The sequence below is a fragment of the Anomaloglossus baeobatrachus genome, chromosome 8 (genome assembly GCF_048569485.1).
Source record: "Anomaloglossus baeobatrachus isolate aAnoBae1 chromosome 8, aAnoBae1.hap1, whole genome shotgun sequence".
NCBI classification, from domain to species: domain Eukaryota; kingdom Metazoa; phylum Chordata; class Amphibia; order Anura; family Aromobatidae; genus Anomaloglossus; species Anomaloglossus baeobatrachus.
The window spans coordinates 101,585,817-101,608,582 of record NC_134360.1 but is presented as its reverse complement, the minus strand read 5'-3'; the positions used below and the strand labels follow the sequence as shown (position 1 = coordinate 101,608,582).

The following is a 22,766-nucleotide window of genomic DNA, read 5'->3' as shown; positions in this document are numbered from 1 at the left end:
GCCTGTTTGACAGCTCACCAGCAACCAGTGTAGCGACGCTCCAGCGATCCCTGCCAGGTCAGGTTGCTGGTGGGATCGCTGGAGCGTCGCTTAAGGCCCCATCACACTAAGCAACATCGCTAGCAACATCGCTGCTAACGAACAACTTTTGTGACGTTGCTAGCGATGTTGCTGTGTGTGACATCCAGCAACAACCTGGCCCCTGCTGTGAGGTCGTTGGTTGTTGCTGAATGTCCTGGGCCATTTTTTAGTTGTTGCTGTCCCGCTGTGAAGCACAGATCGCTGTGTGTGACAGCGAGACAGCAACAACTGAATGTGCAGGCAGCAGGAGCCGGCTTCTGCGGACGCTGGTAACCAATGTAAACATCGGGTAACCAAGAAGCCCTGTCCTTGGATACCCGATATTTACCTTTGATACCAGCCTCCGCCGCTCTCCCTGTCAGTGCCGGCTCCTGCTCTGTGCACATGTAGCTGCAGGACACATCGGGTTAATTAACCCGATGTGTGCTGTAACTAGGAGAGCAAGGAGCCAGCGCTAAGCAGTGTGCGCTGCTCCCTGCTCTGTGCACGTGTGGCTGGTCACTGGTTGCTGGTGAGCTCACCAGCAACTCGTGTAGCGACGCTCCAGCGATCCCTGCCAGGTCAGGTTGCTGGTGGGATCGCTGGAGCGTCGCAGTGTGACAGCTCACCAGCAACCTCCTAGCAACTTACCAGCGATCCCTATCGTTGTTGGGATCGCTGGTAAGTTGCTTAGTGTGACTGGACCTTTAGTGTGACATCTCACCAGCAACCTCCTAGCAACTTACCAGCGATCCCTATCCGGTTGTATCGTTTGGATCGCTGGTAAGTTGTTTAGTGTGACTGGGCCTTTACCTTAGACCAGAAAATAAGCTGCTGCTATTAACAATTTACTCCCCCCACCCGCCCAATGTAATTGGCTGCATATTCTTATCTGTATTGTCAGCCACAGATGGAGCCCTGAAGTTTTATTAAGGCCCTGTGCACACGGTGCAGTTTGTTGCTCCAAACCTCATGTATTTCCTTTGCCCACCAGTCTATGAACATTCTGAAAGGCTGTGCTCACGTTGCTTCTTTATTGCCTGCAGTTTTGGGTGCGGAAAAAAGCAGTATGTCAGGGTTTTTTTTTTTTGCATTTTTTTCCATTGAATATAGTGAAAAAACACCAAAATGCAGCAAAAACGCATGCATTTTTTGATTCATTTTTTCAGCCAGAGGAACATTCTTCTGCCAGAGGGTGCGTTTTTTGCTTAAAAACTAAAACTAATGTGTGCACATAGCCTAACACTATCTTTGCCCCATCTGTAGAATAGTATAGAGCTTAAAATCTCATCCTTGCACTGATGGGTTGTATTTTTTAATTGCTATTTCAGTGCACGTTGAATTAAGTTTTTTGGGGTTTTTTTCTCTAGTGGAGCCTGAAAATACACAAATAACACTGCAAATTAATTTGTTGGGTTGATAGTCTGGTGATTTTTATGCTCTTTTAGGCTTTACTAATTCACTTTTTTTTCCGTAGTTGTTAAAGGTGCTTTTGAACAGGGGTAAAGAGTGTCGGGTTCCCCCCCCCCCCCCCATTTTTGAGTACTTATGTGCTTATTTTTTCCATTTTCCTTCCTTGTGAATAAAAAACCACCACTTCTGTCAGTGTAATTTTATAGTTCAGACTGTTATGAAGGATGCATAACAATTATGTGGGGTTTTCTATAAAATAAGTGCTTAAAAAAGGAAAACCTTATTTTTTTTTTTTATTTTTCTTCTGTTTGCACTGCATTAAAATTTGACATGGGAATGTTTGGAGCACCACTCCAGTGGTTTTTTTTTTCTGTTCTATTTCCGTTGCTCCGGTTAGTCTCCTTTTTATTTGGGTCCTGCCTGCAGCTCCAGTGTTTCATCGAGCCGGAGGTCACAACTCAATGGGATTCTATGGGAGCCTTGTTTTGGCTCTCATAGAGCTGCATTGGGCCCTTGTGACATAACTTCTAATTTCTGGCCAGTCAGAAGTCGTGGACACAAGATGGCGACGCTAAAAAAGGAAGAAGCCGCCGGAAGGTGAGTATGAGAATGCGAGCAGGGGACATGGAACACCACTCCTGCAATGAAAAAAAAAAATAACCGCAAGAGTGAGGCTTTAAAGGGAACCTGTCACCAGTTTTTCGGCATATAAGCTGCAGTCACCACCAGTGGGCTCTTAGGCTATGTGCCCACGCTGCGGAAAATGTGCGGATTTTGCCGCGGATTTCTCGCGGAAATACTGCGGATTTTTCAGAAATCTGCAGCACAGCTACTCCCCAGCCATTTCTATGACATTTGGGAAATGCTGTGCCCACGCTGCGGATTTTTCCGCAGCGGAAATCATGCGGATTTCCGTGCGGAAAAATCACCAGCATGTCAATTATTGTTGCGGATTTACCTGCGGATTTTGCCTATTCAATTGAATGTAAAAAAAAAATTGCGAAATCCGCGTCAAATCCGCAACAAATCTGCACAAAATCAGCACCTATGAAAAGGTGCGGATTCCGGGGGTATGCTGCGGATTTAGCTGCAGAAAAATCTGCAGAGAGAGTCCCATGGGCACATAGCCTAATATACGGCATTCTAACATGCTGTATGTAAGAGCCCAGGCCGCTGTGTAAAACAAAAAAAAACACGTTATAATACTCACCTAAACCTGTATTCTTGTCAGATGGGCCGCCTCTTTCGGCCATCTTCATCCTCCGTCTTCTGAAGCCGCGGTGCATGACGCGTCCGACATCATACACACTCGCCGGCATTCAGGTCTTGAGCAGGGCAGATCAAAGTATTGTAGTGCGCATGCGCAGGACTGGCCAGTGTGTATGATGTAGACGCGTCATGCACCCAGGCTTCAGAAGGAGGACGAAGATGGCCGAAAGAGGAAGCGCCGGCACCAGAGGACGAAAACGCCCAATTGAGCTGCAGCGATGGTGAGTATTTTAACCTTTTGTGCGGCTGAATAGGTACAATTGTAACTATTCCGTTTTAAAATTGCATTTTTTTTTTTCCAAAAGCTGTAGGGGGCTGAAATTTCGTGGCATCTCTGCAGTTTTGGTCCAGAATATATTGGCCAAATTTCAATAAAATATCTCCACCCCCTTCCGAGATAAGGGGTCGCTGTTAACGTTGTAAAATTATGCAGCCTGACAAAGGATAAAGTGTTTTTTATGTTCTACACAGCGGCCTGGGCTCTTATATACAACATGTTAGAATGCTGTATATAAGACCCCACTGGAGGTGGCCGCAGCTTATAGGGGAAAAACCTGGTGACAGGTTCCTTTTAATCACTTATATCGTACACCTATACTGCACTATTAGGCTATGTGCGCACTAGAGCTTTTTACCCGCGGATTTACCCGCGGATTTGCCGCAGAAATTTCTTGAGAAATGTCTGCAATCTTTGTGCAGACATTTCCCAGCAAATTCTATGGAAAAAAAAAATAGCTGTGCGCACTGGTGCGGATTTTTCTCAAGAAATTTCCGCGAGAAGAATTTCTCGAGAAACTTTCTTGAGAAAATGAACATGTCCATTATTTCCGCAGGTACCCTGCGGATTTCGGCAGTACAGCCTGCAGAAATCCGCAGGGAACCACCCGCGGGAAAATCGCGGCAAATCCGCATGCGGATTTGGTGCGGATTTTTCCGGAGGTCCGGAAATCTTTCACTCCCAGAAGTTTCTCAAGAAATTTTCTTGAGAAACTTCACATCTCTAGTGCGCACATAGCCTTATGCAATGTTTAAAGCTACGTCGCATGATGAGTATTTAGTACGTTTTTGAGGTTTCAGAAGTTTTTCAGCATTTTTTTAAGCTATAAATCTTATTTTTTTTCTTCATTGTGAGCCATAAGGAGTGGTTTCATCTCTTGCGTTTTTTATTTTATGTATGTATGTATGTATGTGTGTGTGTGTGTGTGTGTGTGTGTATGTATATGTGTATATATATGTGTGTGTGACTGAAGTTATTTCACTTCTTCAGTTGCAGTTTTTTTTCTAATTTTTCCAATACTTTGTGTGATAAAGTTAAAACCATGGTGGTCATATTGCCACTTCTGAAGAGTTCAGACAAGGCGTGCTTACCCAGCATAATGTCCTTTTTCTCTGCAGCATATTTTCCAGTTCTCTGCATAGCCTGTGTAACCCCTCTCATACCACTGAGTGGTAGCTTTCTGCCTATGCACAGCTGCCAATCAGCAGTGACATATCGCTGGAGTTGGGGTTTCTGCACTATGTTGCTTTCAGACTTGGCAACAGATTTGCATCATTTACAGCCATTGTCACTGGCATGCTCTGACTGCTAAAAGCCCCCATGCCTGCCATGTCATTTATATGGGATTGTGATTTAAGCTAAATATTTGTAATTCTTTGCTATTGACATATAGAGAATAAGGACTCGCAGCTCCAAATCTCCCAGAGACTAGAAACTAAACGAAAGGTACAAAAAAAATCTTTAAAATGTGAAAACTCATCTCCATGCTCGTAAAACGATATAAATAAAATGTAAAGATTAGCTTCTGTATAATGCTGAACAATTCTGATCCAACTTGTAGCGTAAAAGATGTATAGAAATAATAAAATTGAAACTCCAAAATTGAGGCTTGTCACCGCACCTCACCTCCCCAAAAATGCAACAAATAATCATAACATATGTACCCCAAAATGCAGTTATAAAATAATTCACTCTCCATACAATGAAGCACTCACAGAACTCCAGCAGTTGGAATATAAAACTGGTCTGAGAAAATGATACAAGGCAATTTTTCTTTATTTTTAATGTAGCCATTTTTGCCTGTTTTTGAGATCTACTTAACCCCTTAAGAACCAGACCTAACTTAGTTTTTGTTTAATTTTATTAAATGTCACTTGCAGGTGCGCAGCGTTGGACCCTGCACACTGGGTATTCTGACCAGGCACCCTCCTGCTGGTGAGAGCGCATGCTCATCATTATTGTCATAGCACAGGGACCGGTCCACCTCTAAAACCAGTGTCACTGATGAGTGTTTCAGGGAATGGGCAGATACAGCGGCAGTGACTGGGATTTTCACCAAAATGGAGGTAGGGGAGAAAAAAAAGCAGTAAGGGAGGATAATAGGGAATCATTAATTCAAGTATATTAAAAAAAATAATTGATATTATTGCATTGCGTGATAGGAATTTGTGAAAATAATTAGTTTTATTTTGTCATTATTTATATGAAAATGTTTTTTTTTTTTTTGTTTTTTAGTCCCATTCCAGGAGGAGCACCATCATTTTTATTTTTCCTATGTTTTATTGTTAGAGGTGCCAGTTTTCTTGGGGGTACATGATACATATTATGGCAGTTACAAGTTTATGTAGTTTATTATCAAACTATAAATACGCTGGTTTTTTCTTTTTCTATAGTCAGAATGTAAATGTTTTACCATCAAATGAGCAGTTTAAGGACTTATATTTTAAATGAGAAGATATAGTTTTCAATGGTACCACATTTTGAAACATGTGACTTCTGGATCACGTTTTAGTCTGTTTTTTTTTTTTTTTTGGAAAAGGGCTGACAAAAAAGCAATTCTCATAATTCTATTTTTTGTGTGTGCAGGATAGAGCGCTCTATAGTAGGTGTCTACAAAATTTTGGCCATACTCAATTTGTGACTTTTCTTTTTTGACTATTTTTACATCCCCCCCCCTCCCTAAGAAAAAAAAAAAGTGAGCCTGGAGTGTAAAACACTACACTTCTGGCATAATTTTTTTTATATTTTTATGATTTGTTTGTTTTTGTGCAGTTTTGCCTCAGAGCTGCATGCAATTCCTTATGCCAGCAAATCCTGAAGTTTTGTGCTCATGTTGCTTTTATTTTTCCTTGCAGCTTTGGTTCAGAAATCTGCAGCATGTCATTTTTCTTTCTTGACACTTGACATGCTCTGTAAACGTAAGATAAATGTTGGGAAGAGGTTTGAATTTGTTTTTTAATTTACTTCAAAATCTAGAAAATTTGTATTTGACATTTGCCAAACATTTAAAGGGAACCAGTCAGGTTTTTCCCCTATAAGCTGAGGCCACCAGCAGTGAGCCCTGATATATAGAATTCTAGAATACTGTATATAAGTGCCCAGGTTGCTCTGTAGAGCGTAAAAAACACTTTGATAATACTCTTCTAGGGGGTAGTCCAGTCAGATGGGTGTCGCTAATCTTGGTCCGGCACCTCTTGTCTGCTGTGATCATTGTCCTCCTTCTGAACCTCGTATGGATGACGCGTCCTATGTCATCCATACAGGCCGGTTCTGCGCAGGCGCACTTTGCTCTGCTCTACTGAGGGCAGATCAAAGTACTGTAATACGCAGGCGCGAGGAAAGCTTAAAGTCCACCAGTGCATGCGCACTACAATACTTTGATCTGCAATCAGCATAGTAAAATAGATCAAAATGCACCTGCGCAGGACTGTAATGGCTGACATAAGACACGTCACCCACACTGGAAATAAGTATGCATCATGTCAATTTTTGTCAGCGTTTTTGGAGCATTTTTCCATCCCAGAATGTATAGAAAACGTATGCAAAAAATGCATCAAAGCCCTGCAAAAACGTGCATTTTTTTCTGCCAAGAGATGCAGGAACTTCTGCAGCCAAATACTTAGCATGCGCACATAGACATTGAGCTGAAGTGACCTAGCATTCTTCCTCCACCTATCTTCCATGCTGCGATCACTATTGACCACTGCATGTAATAGATTGATTTTTCTAGTACAGAGTGTTGACAGCTCTTTAGTGGCAGGGGGAGCACTGGGGTAACATCCCTAGGTGGCCTATTCATTCCCACATGGAAACTGACAAGCTAAGTGTTGGGAGAGGTTTAAAGGGTACCTGTGAGCTGATCTTAGTCACCACTTTTCTACATTTTAACAACTTCTTCTGCCTTAGGACTTGCTTTAGAATGGTAACATGAAGTTCTATTTTGCACTCACATCATGCAAATCTGTAAGAACTAGTCCAGCAGCATGCTGATTTCATTAGACTAATCCTGCCTCCCATCTTATAAGGCTAGTTTCACACTTGCGTTTAACGGCATCCGTTGCATTGCGTTGTGTGACGGATGCAACGTATGTGTTGCACATGGTGGCACAACGGATGCAACGGATCGTACAAAACAACGGAATCGGCTTTTTTTTTTTTTTTTATTTTTTTATTTTTTTACAGTTTTTCACCGGTGACCGGCTGCTGTGAACGATCAGCTGATCACCCGGCTGCCGGGCGCTCAGCTGATCACCCGGCTGCTGGGCGCTCAGCTGATCGCTCACAGCAGCCGGGTGATCAGCTGATCGTTCAACCGCCGAGAATGTGTGCGGGGGGCGGGGTGGGTGGGGCCATAGCGCTGAGGACAGGTGTGCGTGTGTGTACACGCGTGTGTACATGTGTGTACATGCGGAGTGGAGTGCGGGAGGGGGCGGAGCCAAGCGGGGAAGTGTCGGGCTCCCTGCACACGTAGCCAGGGTAAATATCGGGTAACTAGGCAAAGCACTTTGCTTGGTTACCCGATGTGTACCCTGGTTACGGGTGCAGGGACCCAGAGAGAGCATGCGCAGTGAAATCCTAAGGATTCTGCTGCTCAAAAAAAACATTACATTCTGCGTTTTTCGGCTGGCGGAAGCAACGCAGGTACTTTTGGCACAATCAGTCATCCATAAAAGTCTATGGGAAACAGCGGAATCCGTTAACGGATTCCGCTGTTTTCCAAAATGGCGGATTGTGACGGAAGGAAAAAACGCAAGTGTGAAAGTACCCTCAGCCCTCCTCCCCGGGCATGTGCAGTGCTGTGATGAAGCTGTGGACCATATACCTGCCTTCATTGTACGTCCCTAGGGAACCAGAACCTTGTGCACATGTAGAGCTCTGGCCCAGCTCTCAGCTGTGCCTGAGTATTTCACACAGTCAGTAGTGTCTGCCGCAATGACACTAGTTGAATTAAACTTCGGAAATGGAAAACTGACAAGTTTCATCTTATTTTTGGATTATTTGTCCTTTTAAATCGAGAGATTCTGCCAATATTAGGGCCTATACACTTCTGGAGGATTGCAGACTGAGTAGGGTGCAGTTCCTACAAGCAATCTTATTCAACTCGTCTTGGCCCATGAGATTTCACGCAGTGTACAACCAACCTCTATGAGAGTCCAGAAGGGAGGTCCTGTATTGATATCACGTATCAGGTATATGATAGTTTTGTGTAGACCAGAGTACTCCTTTAGGCTATGTCTCACATGTCAGGTTTTCTGGCCAAAATGCCATTTTTTTTGGTACCATTAAAAAAAAAAAAAAAAACACCTTAAAGATGGTGAACCAATGAAACCTGTCAGGATCTGCTAAAGCGGAACGTGACTTGCGCTAAGCACGAAGACATTTTTGTGTTTTACGTTACCACTGCCAACCAACACATGTTCATCTATAGCGTCATAGCCCTATGATTACGGCTATATCTGCTGTATTTTTTTAATACTGTAGATAATAAATATACATCTGAATGTATTGATATGTGATATCCATTAAGTATACATTTTTCACATAGAGCTATAGTGGGTAAAGTATTTGTCAACCTCATTGAGAATGAATGGAGCGTCCGAGCGCACAGCTGTATTTGGACAGTACCTTTAGGAGTCCTGTCAGATTTCTCTATGACCTGGATATCCTTCGTTGGACGCCACTTTAACGCCCCTAGTAACTTGCTGGCAGTCCTTCCTTTACTATGTTTAGAGACCCTGCTTTGCTGGCTAACTATAGTGATCTTTCCTAAGTAACATTCATGAAGATGGCTTTTTTTTTTCACTTTTTTTCATTTTGTGAAGTATTGGAAATAAATTATGACTGTTTTTCTCTCCTTTAGATTTGGGATCCTTATTTGACCTGGAGCAAGATCTGCCTGACGAATTAATCAGCTCCAATGAATTTGGTGCAAGCAATGGTGGCGAGCTTGGCCAGCTGCACCCCAGCATGGGCATGGTACCTGATGCAGCTGCCAAGCATAAACAGCTGTCAGAACTTTTGCGAGGCGGTAGTACAAACATGAATATGGGCCTTGGTCAACAAACGTCACAAGCTGGCCCTGGCATTGGACTTCTAAACAACATGGTGAAGGGCTCAATGACTCAGAGCGGATTGACAGCCTCAAGTTTGAGTATGGGCGGTAATGGAAGCCATTCAGGACAACCCAGTCAAGGCCTAAACCCTTCAACAGCTGGTATTATAGCTTCCCTAAACAACCCAATAAACCAACCTAGAATGGGCATGAACACTGGTATGATGCAAGCTGGAAATGGACAAAACCTAATGCAAGGGCAAATGATGAATGGTTCGCTTGGTGCAGGAAGGGGCCGGCCTGGGATGCCTTACCCAAACCAAGGCATGGGCGGTTCTACCAACCTGTTAGCAGAGACTCTTCAGCAAGGAGGTCCACCAATGTCCGGCCAGTCAGGAATGAGAAGCCCGCAGCCAACTACTATGAACAAGGTAGGTCATGTTATTCTAAGATGCCATTGTTTTTTAAGAATTACATGTACATGCGTACATCTACCATTTGCTCTTAGTTTTAAAAATATAACTGTAATGCATTTCTATGTAAATTCTTAGTGTTTTTTTTTTTTTTTTTTATTGGTTTTAAAGTTGTCCAGTGTTTTCATTGAGTTGCCAGTAAGAGCGTGGTGGGGTGTTGTGTGACCGCAAGCATGCGATTTTGTGTCCAATTCTTGTGACCGTTCACATATATGCAACTCGCATACTTGGACACATGGCGCCCGATCTCATCAGCAAGAATGCAGACTTATCAGAAGACCAGACAACCACTTTAACCCATGCACGAACCATAACTTTTATTTTTCCATCAATATAGTCATGAGGGCTTGTTTTTTTGCAGGACGAGCTGTACTTGTGAATGACACCATTCATTTTACCATATAATGTACTGCAAAAAAAAAATAAATTCAACTTTGGTGAAATTGCAATAAAATGCAATCCCACAATTTAATTTTTTTTAATTTTTTTTTCAATTTTTTTTTTTTATTTACCATGTTTGTTATATGGTAAAACTGGCCTGTCAGTATGATTCTCCAGGCCAGTACGATTACTTACATTAAAAAAAAAAAAGTTATACATGTTTGCTATCCTAGTGCTGAAAAGAAATCCAGAGGTTTATATTAAAAAAAAAAAAAAAAAAGTTTTTGTCTCCATTTTCTAAGGCCTGTAACGTTTTTTTTTTTTTTTTGGGGGGGATCTGGGGCTGTGTGATGGCTTACCGTATTTTGCGGACCATAAGACGCACTTTTTTCCCCCCAAATGTTGGGAGAAAGTGGGGAGTGCGTCTTATGGTCTGAATGTGGCTGCGGGAAATGAGGGTGCTGCGGTAGAGCGGATCATCGGCGGCATGAGCAGGCTGTGGCAGCGCCAGCCATGACCACGTGGGCCCGCTCATTAGATATGCACGCCCATCCTCCTGCCCATCATCTCTCAGTGCTGAAGTTAGCGTTGACAGTTGGGCGGGGTGATGGGCGGGGGGGGGTGCGCGCATAATTAACAGCCGACCCGCATGATCACCCCTGGCAACTACAGCCTGGAGTGATCAGGTGCGGCTGTATTCACTGCCCCCGTGCATCATTATCAGCGCGGGGTGCAGTGAATCAGTACACTCACCCGTTACAGTGTGTGGAGCCGTCCCCCTGCATCATCGCAGTGTCTTCCTGTCTGTCCCGGTCAGCTGATCTGTGTAGAAAGCGGTGAGCACAGCAATGACATCATCGCTGTGCGCTCCCCTAGTGTCCACACAGATCAGCTGACCGGGAGAGACAGGAACTTAAGAAGACATCGCGATGCTGCAGGGGGACGGCTCCACACTGTGACGCGCCTGCTGCTGGCACAGAGAAGATGATCGGTGCTGCAGGGAGTTAGGAAAGGTGAGTATAAACGTTTATTTTATTTTTTTTCTATGCCACAGGATACAGGCCATATACCAGGATGGGGGTATAATATGAGCAGGATGGGGGTATAATATGAGCAGGATGGGGGTATAATATGAGCAGGATGGGGGTATAATATGAGCAGGATGGGGGTATAATATGAGCAGGATGGGGGTATAATATGAGCAGGATGGGGGTATAATATGAGCAGGATGGGGGTATAATATGAGCAGGATGGGGGTATAATATGAGCAGGATGGGGGTATAATATGAGCAGGATGGGGGTATAATATGAGCAGGATGGGGGTATTTTATGAGCAGGATGGGTGGGGGTATATGAGCAGGATGGATGCGGGTATATGAGCAGGATGGGTGGGGGTATATGAACAGGATGGATGGGGGTATATGAGCAGGATCATATACAAGGCAGGAGGATCATTACCAGGATGGGGTACATTAGTAGAGAATTTGGGGACATTACTCCCATAATAGTGTCAGCAGTAGATCCTTGCCACATAACAGTGTGTCATGACCACATTTTTTGGTTAAAATTTTATTTTCCTATTTTCCTCCTCTAAAACCACTCTTATGGTCAGGTGCGTCTTATAGTCCGAAAAATACGGTAATTGCTTGTGTTATAAACCACCGTTTTAATTGATACCATTTTTGGTGGATATTGATCGCCCCTTATCTTATATTGCAATATTGTCCTAGCCCAAAAATACGTAATCGTAGCTTTTTGAATTTTTTTTATTTTTTTTACTTTGTTTACAGATCAGATTAATTTATTTTATATTTTGATAGCTTAAACATTTCTGAATGCAGCGATACCAATTGTGTATTTTTATTTTCAAACTCTGCAAAAGGGGGTGATATGAACTTGTAGTTTTAAACGTATTTTTTTACAATGATGATTTCTTTGTGTCATATATTATTACATATATGCATACCTACACCTATGTATCCCTGGATTCTAATTTCCTAATGTATGGCCATCTGTAATGTTTTGGTATTAGCTGAAATCAAGCAGTGGTGTACCCCATACTGACAGACGAACCCATTACTCTTCCTTTCCGTGGGTGTCAGAATCCCATCGGGACCGCACTGCTCTTGCTGATGTGGAGATTACTAGGTCTATTTTAATTCTGATATAAAGATGATACAGATGTGGGTCCCAGTAATCTGGAGGGATTCTTTGTACAAAAGCATTGTTAAAGGGAACCAGTTATCAGGATTTTCGTATATAAGCTAAAGCAAGTGCTATACTGGCACTATCAGGCTGATTCTGTACATGGTTAGATACAACCATGGACATCAGTAAATGCCCAAATTAGAGGAGTGATGCAAAGAAACAATAAAAAAACACCTTTATTGATATTCATTAAAAATATTTAAAAATGAGCAAAAGGCACCGAATACAAAGAGGGACACAGACAGGAAATTCGAAATAAGTCACAATAAATGTCAGAATTATGACATAGACAAAAGTCACTATTTTTACAGGTTAATGAGTATACACCTGTGCCAGCATAAATCTAGGTTGTTGAGGAAAAGAGACTTAATGCATTGCTGCAACCCATAGACAAGTGTTGCACATTATGTACCCTATATATAAAATTAATTGCCATCCAGGTGGGTCCCCATCCTGAAGAAGCAGTACATATAAATGAATAAGTCACCATGTGCAGAACTCAATCGGAACGCAGAAAAAACATGTCCCATTAATAACAATGAGAGACCAAATAACACCCTTCCACAGTCCCGACCAAAATGCTACTAGTGCATAGTATATACCAGGGGTCTCAAACTCGTCAGAGTAAGTGGGCCGCACATAAAAAAATTTTAGGGCAGAGGGCCGCATTCCTTTCAAATTTAATACAATACAATATAATTGTTAATCAAATATTTCAACTATTATAACAATGCTACATGAGTATGCGCTGAGAATCAAAAATACCATGAAGCGAAACGTCATTTTTTTTATATTATTTATTTGTCAAAGAGAGTGGGCATCGGTGACTGGCATCAGCATCAAAATGTGTAAGCAGATTCCAGGTTATTCCAACAGCCAAGCACAGATTCTCATTCTCTGTCACCGCATCCTATGAGTGGCTGTTGGGTCTGTCACACATAGTAGTGTAAAAAGAAATACATACAAAAAAATGACATAGCGCTCCGCAGTATTTTTGATTCTCAGCGCAGATAAAGCGGACAGCTACGGGCTGCCACCCCCAGCTGCCTGGCTTTACCCTAGCTGGCAATCAAAATACAGGGAAGCCCAATTGTTTTTTAATTAAATAATGAAAAAAAAAAATGTGTGGGCTTCCGACATATTTTGATCACCAGCCAGGTGAAACCGGACAGCTGAGGGCTGGGATTCTCAGCGTGGAAAGGCCCAAACATTTTGGGCCCCCCACGCTGAAAATCGCAGCCCACAACCGCTCCTGGAAATGGCGCATTCATCACAGCGCCATTTCCAGGTGCTTTACCTGGCTCTTCCAGCGGCTCTGTTGGCAGTGGCACGCTGGGTAATAATGGGGTTAATACCAGCTTTGTATTCTCAGCTGGTAGTAAACCCGAAATTCATGGCGTCATGTCAAATTATATGTGACCACCATGAATTTCTAGTAAACAGTAAAAAAACACAACACAGAGAAAAATATTTTTATTAGAAATTAAACAAAAAACACATTTAGGGACTCAATCTTTTTTAGAAAAAAAAAGCTTCCCTCTGACGTAGTCCAAAGTCAATGTCAGCTCAGCTTCATCGCTCTGAACAGATGAGCGTCTGTCCAGATCAACAAGAAGGCCGAGACCGAAAGTAACATTTTCCGGTCTTCCAGTCACCATCATCAAAATCATTTTTATCATCATCATACACACACAGCCACCATCATCATCATACAAACACACACGTCAATCATCATTACAAACACACACGTCAATCATCATTACAAACACACACGTCAATCATCATTATACACACACACAGCCAACATCATCATTATACACACACACAGCCAACATCATCATCATACACAGCCATCGTCATCATCGTCACTCACAAACAGCCAACACCACGATCATCATCAGTCACACACAGCCACCACCGCCATCATCAGTCGCACACAGTCACCACCACCATCCCTCACACACAGCCACTTCCGCCATCATCATCATCATCAGTCGCACACAGCCACCACCGACATCATCATGATCAGTCGCACACAGCCACCATCACCATCATCAGTCACACACAGCCACTACCGCCATCATCATCATCATCATCAGCCACACACAGCCACCACCACCAGTCGCACACAGCCACCACCACCATCATCATCAGTCACACACAGCCACCACCACCAGTCACACACAGCCACCACCACCATCATCATCATCAGTCACACACAGCCACCACCACCAGTCACACACAGCCACCACCGACCTCATCAGTCACACACAGCCACCACCGCTATCATCATCATTATCATCATCAACACACAGCCATCATCATCCACACATACAGCCATCATCATCACCATCAACACACACAGCCATCATCATCATCATACACACACACACACACACACACACACACACACACACACACACACACACACACACACACACACACACACACACACACACACACACACACACACACACACACACAGCCATCATCATCATACACACACACACTCATCATCATCATCATCATCATCATCCACACACACTCATCATCATCATCCACACACAGTCATCACCATCAACACACACAGCCATCTTCATTCACACACATACAGCCATCATCCACACACACACACACACACACACACACACACACACACACACACACACACACACAGCCATCATCATCCACACACAGCCATCATCATCCACACACAGCCATCATCATCATCCACACACAGCCATCATCATCATCCACACGCAGCCATCATCATCATCCACACGCAGCCATCATCATCATCCACACGCAGCCATCATCATCATCCACACGCAGCCATCATCATCATCCACACGCAGCCATCATCATCATCCATACGCAGCCATCATCATCATCCACACGCAGCCATCATCATCATCCACACGCAGCCATCATCATCATCCACACGCAGCCATCATCATCATCCACACGCAGCCATCATCATCCACACGCAGCCATCATCATCATCATCCACACGCAGCCATCATCATCATCATCCACACGCAGCCATCATCATCATCCACACGCAGCCATCATCATCCACACGCAGCCATCATCATCATCATCCACACGCAGCCATCATCATCATCATCCACACGCAGCCATCATCATCATCCACACGCAGCCATCATCATCATCCACACGCAGCCATCATCATCATCCACACGCAGCCATCATCATCATCCACACGCAGCCATCATCATCATCCACACACACGCAGCCATCATCATCATCCACACACGCAGCCATCATCATCATCCACACACACGCAGCCATCATCATCATACACACACACGCAGCCATCATCATCATACACACACACGCAGCCATCATCATCATACACACACACGCAGCCATCATCATCATACACACACACGCAGCCATCATCATCATACACACACACGCAGCCATCATCATCATCCACACGCAGCCATCATCATCCACACGCAGCCATCATCATCATCCACACGCAGCCATCATCATCATCCACACGCAGCCATCATCATCATCCACACGCAGCCATCATCATCATCCACACGCAGCCATCATCATCATCCACACGCAGCCATCATCATCATCCACACGCAGCCATCATCATCATCCACACGCAGCCATCATCATCATCCACACGCAGCCATCATCATCATCCACACGCAGCCATCATCATCATCCACACACACACACACCACACACACACCACAAACGTTCTAACGTGCCCTATGCTCTTGTTCCTTCTGCTGCACCCGCCGGCAAAGCAGCTGACGTCAGCGCTGCTCGGGTCGCGCTGCTGAGCTCGAGTTGAACGCCGCCGTCGATTGGTTCGCCCTGACATCTGATTGAATGCCGCCTTTGATTGCTTCTCCCTGGCAGCGTCTCCAATGCGGAAGTGCGGCTGGCCGCGGCTGCAATGTGAAAGTGCCGCTGGCGACCGCTAAATGACTGGAGGCAGTGGAGGGCAAATATCAAGTGTTCTGCACTGTGTGTCTGCGGGCCGCATAAATCAGACTGGCTGGCCGCATGCGGCCCGGGGGCCGCGTGTTTGAGACCCCTGGTATATACCAATGACTTTTCTTGTGTAGGTGCCACCCCCTAACGGAACACCATCAAAAGGTGGGACTAAATACACAAATGTAAGATTCACCAAAAAAGTGAGGTGAATAAGTGGGTGTATTCACAGGGCACAATAGATGACATGCACAGATAGCTTAGCCAGGACGGAGGAGGGAACAGATGTTATTAAATTAACAAGCTGGGAAAAGTACAGCAACAATAGATTACATCACCTGAAAGTATTATCCTGCCGTGACCCTCACACTCCGACACGTGTTTCGCAGTAGCTTTTTCAAGGAGCGTGTCAGAGGTGAGGGGCAGGCTGGTTAAAAAGGCAGGAACAACCTATAGAAGTGTACCATTTAAATCATGTGATCGGCCCAGAAGGGAAGAAGATTTAGCCTAATAATGCGGCGCATGACAACCGTTGCTACCACCGCTGTTAAAATAGACCTCCCATACGTGCCCGTGACGTCATGACCCATGTGATAGTTGAGCCATGGAGACCACGGGACGCTTTCTGACGCGACGTGGGAAGCCAGCGGGAAGCACAGCAGGCATGTGCACTAGGCAAATTTTTGTACATAGAAAGTGAAGATATTTAAACCCATTGCACTTCTATATAAACAGCCCCAAGTTCCAAAAAATTATACACCGCCGCATTATTGTAAGGAATATCAACAATCTCAGCAAAATTAGTACATTACAGTAAGGGGATAGTAATAACATAACAGACATCATGTCAATAAGAGTAGAAACACTATAAATAGCATGTAAGTGATTTTTGTAAACAATATATACACTATGAACAATGTTCAATGGCCCAAATTACATTGTAACACATTCACCGATAAAATGTATCCAAATAGCATTACATTACATAACAAGATCATAAAACAATAATTTTGGGGATGAAATCCTCTTCTTGTCTTTAAGTAGATGCCGCGGGAAGGTAAGTTCCAAAGTGTAAATACAAGGGTTGTGCTCCAAGATAAACATAAACCAGACATTGGTGACCTAATGGACTAAAAAACAAACAATTAAAATCACATAAAAACCACCCACCACTTTCACCTATTTAAAACCAGGTATGTCTATAGGTGTTCATCAGGAGAACCATATGCACTCAAAAAACACAAGCCACATGTACCACCCTACAGGAAAGCTGAAAACCCCATATTTTCATTTAGACCATTGGGGGTCAGTGTCCCACGTCTGTATATCAATTTACTTTCGACTTGGGAAATCTATACATACCATTAGTGGTCAGCTCGGATGTTTAGGCTTTCATATCCAAGAAAGTGAAGTTTATAAATTCAGCAGCTACTTGATTGGCATGAGCAACGGAGTAGATCATCTCTGGGTGGGTATTCATATGGATTCCCACCCCCTGGCTGTTGTTCCTCCCTCTCTCTGTTCTCTATGGTAAGTTATACAAACGATTCACTTTGCTGAAGGACCTGTGAGATGACATACCCATGTGACCTGTATCCCGCTTTGTTGGCTGAGCCCCCGCCCCTTCTGGTCACGTATGACCTCACACAGGTTCCTCAGCAAAGTGAAGTTTGTATAATACCATAGAGAACAGAGAGAGGGAGGAACAACAGGCAGGGGGTGGGAATCCATATGAATACCCACCCAGAGATTATCTGCTCCGTTGCTCATGCCAATCAAGTAGCTGCTGAATTTATAAACTTCACCTTGGATTTGAAAGCCTAAACATCCGAGCTGACCACTAATGGTATGTATAGAGTCAGCCTGATAGTGCTAGTATAGCACTGGCTTTAGCTTATATACGAAAATCCTGATGATTGGTTCCCTTTTTAAAGCTAAGTGAGATGAGAACATTTTTATATTTTAGTAATTTTTCAAATCAAGATAGGATTGAATTAATGGGATTTAACATATGATCATTTGATCCTACCCAATAAACTCACATTCTTGTTCAAGAATTTACCTAATATCGTACATCGCCTGAGCAGAGCCAAATTTATGGTATATTCATACTTGTGTCAAAGCCTTTGTTTCAAGTTCAATCACTTTCAGTAGAAGAGCCTGCAGAATTTTGCTTTTGTTTCCCTGCCTCTCTTTAAAAGTATGGCAACCAAACTTATCCCATTGTATACAGTTGGCTCTCTGGAATCCTTTTTGTCCATAAGACGCATCTGCTTCCAGCAGCTCCAAACGCCAGGGAGAACTTTAGCTTTACTCCTTTTTGTTTAGTTTTTTTATTTGTTGGTTGTTTTTTTTGTGTACAATTTATTCTTGGAAATTTTGTTTTCTAGCTTGGGATAATGAACAACCCTAACCCCTATGGGACATCTTATGGTCAGAATACTGGTCCCCAGTTGGGAACTGCTGGGCTTGCTCCCCAAATGCAGAACAAATCAGCTCTCCAGAACAGTCTGACCCAATTTTCAATGGACAAAAAGTCTGGGCCTGGCATGCCAAACATGGTAAGTATTCTTACCCCTCCTACTGCAGTCAACTTTTCTTTTTGCATTCCTTTTTTCTCCCCTTCTTCCAAAAGCCACAGTTTTTCCATTGACATATTTGTATGTAGGAGACTTTGTAGTTTTTGAATGACACCATTACCGTATTTTTCGGACCATAAGACGCACTTTTTTTTTCCTCCAAATTTGGGAGGAAAGTGTGGGGTGCGTCTTATGGTCTGAAGCTGCGGGGTAGTGAGCTGTGGGGAGTCAGCGTTATGCAGTGGGATCACAGGAGGGTCGCTGCTGCAGGAAGCCGGCGGCTGGAGAACCACGTGTGCTCGCTGCTTAAAGTAAGTGAATATTCATTAGCTGCTCCCCGCCCACCTCTCTCTGCAGTCAGCGGGGGTGAGGAGCAGCAAATCAATAGTTTAATGTAAACAGCGGTCACACGTGGGTTCTCCAGCCCCCGGCTTCCTACAGCGGCTGGGGAGACTGTGTGTCCGCTGTTTAGGAGGCAGGAGCAGGGGGCCCCTGTAGTCATGTCTGGCCCGGAGGAACTGCACATCACTGCAGTGTCCGGGCCAGAGCACGGCATACCTTCACAGCACAGCCGCAGTCTCTGTGCTGAGGGCTAAAATTACTTTCACTTTGCTCCTGCTGCCTCTGCACTAGAAAGTCTTCCGTAGCTGACAAGTGACGTAATGCAGAGGGGTGGCCCAGATTAGCACAGTGCCACGCCTCTTTATTACATCACTGCAGGTCCTTGAGATATGGGAAACTTTGTTTGTAATGCCAGGACCAAACTGAAGCATGGTGAGCATCACATCAGTTAAAGTAAGGCAATAAATAATATAGTATATAAAGGCATTACTGTACACCCGGATGGGGTTGGATCATATATAATATATTTTATATATAGATAGATAGATCTAGATAGATAGATAGATCTAGATAGATAGATAGATCTAGATAGATAGATCTAGATAGATAGATAGATCTAGATAGATAGATAGATCTAGATAGATCTAGATAGATAGATCTAGATAGATAGATCTAGATAGATAGATCTAGATAGATAGATCTAGATAGATAGATAGATCTAGATAGATAGATAGATAGATCTAGATAGATAGATAGATCTAGATCTAGATAGATAGATAGATAGATAGATCTAGATAGATAGATAGATAGATCTAGATAGATAGATAGATCGAGATAGATCGAGATAGATCGAGATAGATCTATTGGATTGGAGGATCACACATATAATGGTGGGGAACATACATATTCCACGATGGGGGCTATATATACCTGGAAGGTACCCAGAATGGGGGATATGAGGACAGAATTTGGGGATATTATTACCACTGTCAGCAGTAAAATAACAGTGTGTCATGACCACATTCTTTTACTTTAATTTTTTTTTTCTATTTTTTCCTCCTCTAAAACAAGGGTGCGTCTTATAGTCCGAAAAATACGGTAATTTTCTTTCTCAGACCTGGTGTGGGCTCAGCTCCTGAGCCTGCTCATATATCTGCACTTGACATGCTCTGTAAACGTAAGATAAATGTTGGGAAGAGGTTTGAATTTGTTTTTTAATTTACTTCAAAATCTAGAAAATTGCTATTTGACATTTGCCAAACATTTAAAGGAAACCGGTCACCAGGTTTTTCTTTGTCGCTCCATTGGGAGACCCAGACAATTGGGTGTATTGGCTATGCCTCCGGAGGCCGCACAAAGTATTACACTTAAAAGTGTAACGCCCCTCCCCTTCTGCCTATACACCCCCCGTGCTCACGGGCTCCTCAGTTTTTTGCTTTGTGCGAAGGAGGTCAGACATGCACGCACAGCTCCAGAGAGTGGTCAGCAGCAGCTGCTGACCATGTCGGATGGAAGAAAAGTGGGCCCATATAGAGCCCCCAGCATGCTCCCTTCTCACCCCACTCTTGTCGGCGGTGTTGTAAGGTTGAGGTATCCATTGCGGGTACGGAGGCTGGAGCCCACATGCTGTTTTCCTTCCCCATCCCCCTCAGGGCTCTGGTGGAAGTGGGATCCTATCGGTCTCCAGGCACTGAGACCGTGCTTCATCCACAACTCCTGTGGAGCCTGCTGGATAAGAGCCGGGTATCGTTCAGGGACATGGCCCTGCTACTTGGAGGTACTCTGTATCCCGGTGGGGACCGCGCACAGCAACACTCCAGCTTTGCTGGGTGTGCTAGTGCACCGGGGACCGCGGCGCTGACCGGGTTAATATGTGCGATTACACACTCAGCGTTGCTGAGTGTGTTTATGTATAGGGACTGCCGCACTGACCGCCGCTGCCATGGAAACACTGCGGCGCGGCTGGGACTTGTAGTGCGCCGGGGACTTCCACGCGGCCGCGCTTTTACGGCGGCCGCGTTTATTACTAGAGTCCCCGGCTTTTTGCGGCCTAGTTTCCTTTCCTCCCACCCCCAGCCCTGACAGGCAGGGGAAGGGCGGGACGCTGCACAGAACGAGCAGCACTGAGGGCTGGAGCATGCTTTGCATACTCCACCCCCCTCACTGTGCACAGTGCGGGCACCAGTTCCCGCACTTTCTGGGTCACGCCCACGGCTCCCTCCTCTCCTCAGGACGCCGGCAGCCATTCCTGTCAGCTCCTCGGACGCTGCAGAGGGGGACAAAGTCTGGGAGACCCAGGCAGGGACTCTGGTGGCCTCACAACCGCTTTAAGCGGGTGGTAAGCAGCACCTGTGGTGCTAGCCCCATTGTGCAGTAGTGTAACATTATATGTTTATTTTACACTGTATGGTGCACAGTTGATTTCTGGCTATATACCCTATTGTGTTGCTCAGGGAAGATAATAGCATGGCGCCCACGAAAGGCAGGGGTGCCAAAACACAGGCTTATTATGTTGCCTGCGCCGCATGTACGACCCCGCTACCGGCAGGTTCCACTGACCCTCATTGTGTGCACTGTTCGGCCCCTGTGGCACTTGCTCAGCCAGAGACTCTGCTAGGGGGGGCCCAGGGGGAGCCACCTGCTAACACTGTTCAGGTGACGGGGACGGAGTTTGCAAAACTCTCTGAGACTATGGCTAAGATACTAGAAGCCTTGCAGTCCAGGCCGGTATCTCAGCACAGGGACTCTGTTGAATCTTTGTTCCCTGGCCCACCTCAGCTGGACCAACAATGTCCTCCCGGGGTATCTCATGGATCCCAGGCTGAGGGTTCTGACACAGACCCCAGCCCCAGACCGACTAAGCGAGCTCGCTTAGAATTTCCCTCGACATCATCATATTGTGCAGGGTCTCAGAGGGGGGAATTTCTGGTTGATGATGCGGAGACAGCTGATCAGGATTCTGATCCTGAGGCCGCTCTCAATCTTGATACTCCGGACGGGGACGCCATAGTGAACGACCTTATTGCGTCCATCAATCGTATGTTGGATATTTCTCACTCAGCTCCTCCGGTGGAGGAGTCAGCTTCTCAGCAGGAGAAATTCCGTTTCAGGTTTCCCAAGCGTACACCGAGTATGTTTCTGGACCACTCTGATTTCAGAGAGGCAGTCCAGAATCACCATGCTTGTCCAGATAAGCGTTTTTCTAAGCGCCTTAAGGATACACGTTATCCCTTTCCCCCTGACGTGGTCAAAAGTTGGGCTCAGTGTCCCAAAGTGGATCCTCCAATCTCCAGACTGGCAGCTAGATCCATACTTGCAGTGGAAGATTGGGCTTCACTCAAAGATGCCACTGACAGGCAGATGGAGCTCTGGTTGAAATCCATCTATGAAGCTATCAGCGCTTCTTTTGCCCCAGCATTCGCAGCCGTATGGGCGCTACAAGCTATCTCAGCAGGTCAAGCGCAAATTGACGCAGCCACACGCACGTCCGCGCCACAGGTGGCGTCCATAACCACTCAGACGTCGGCATTTGCGTCTTACGCTATTAATGCTGTCCTGGACTCTGCGAGCCGTACGGCGGTTGCAGCCGCCAATTCGGTGGTACTCCGCAGGGCTTTGTGGCTACGGGAATGGAAGGCAGATTCTGTTTCCAAAAAGCGCTTAACCAGTTTGCCAATTTCTGGCGACCGATTGTTTGGCGAGCGTTTGGATGAAATCATCAAACAATCCAA

At 44.8% G+C, this 22,766-nt stretch overlaps 1 protein-coding gene across 4 annotated transcripts in view; it reads left to right on the top strand.

Annotated features, from left to right (window-relative positions):
• Window positions 1-22,766, top strand: part of EP300 (EP300 lysine acetyltransferase) — a 508,128-nt gene that overhangs the window by 5,345 nt on the left and 480,017 nt on the right. For all 4 annotated transcript variants that reach the window (XM_075321927.1, XM_075321925.1, XM_075321926.1 and 1 more), the window contains exons 2-3: window positions 8,880-9,502; window positions 18,505-18,675. In XM_075321927.1, the coding sequence (XP_075178042.1) occupies window positions 8,880-9,502; window positions 18,505-18,675 (794 nt within the window). The remainder of the gene's footprint in view (window positions 1-8,879; window positions 9,503-18,504; window positions 18,676-22,766) is intronic.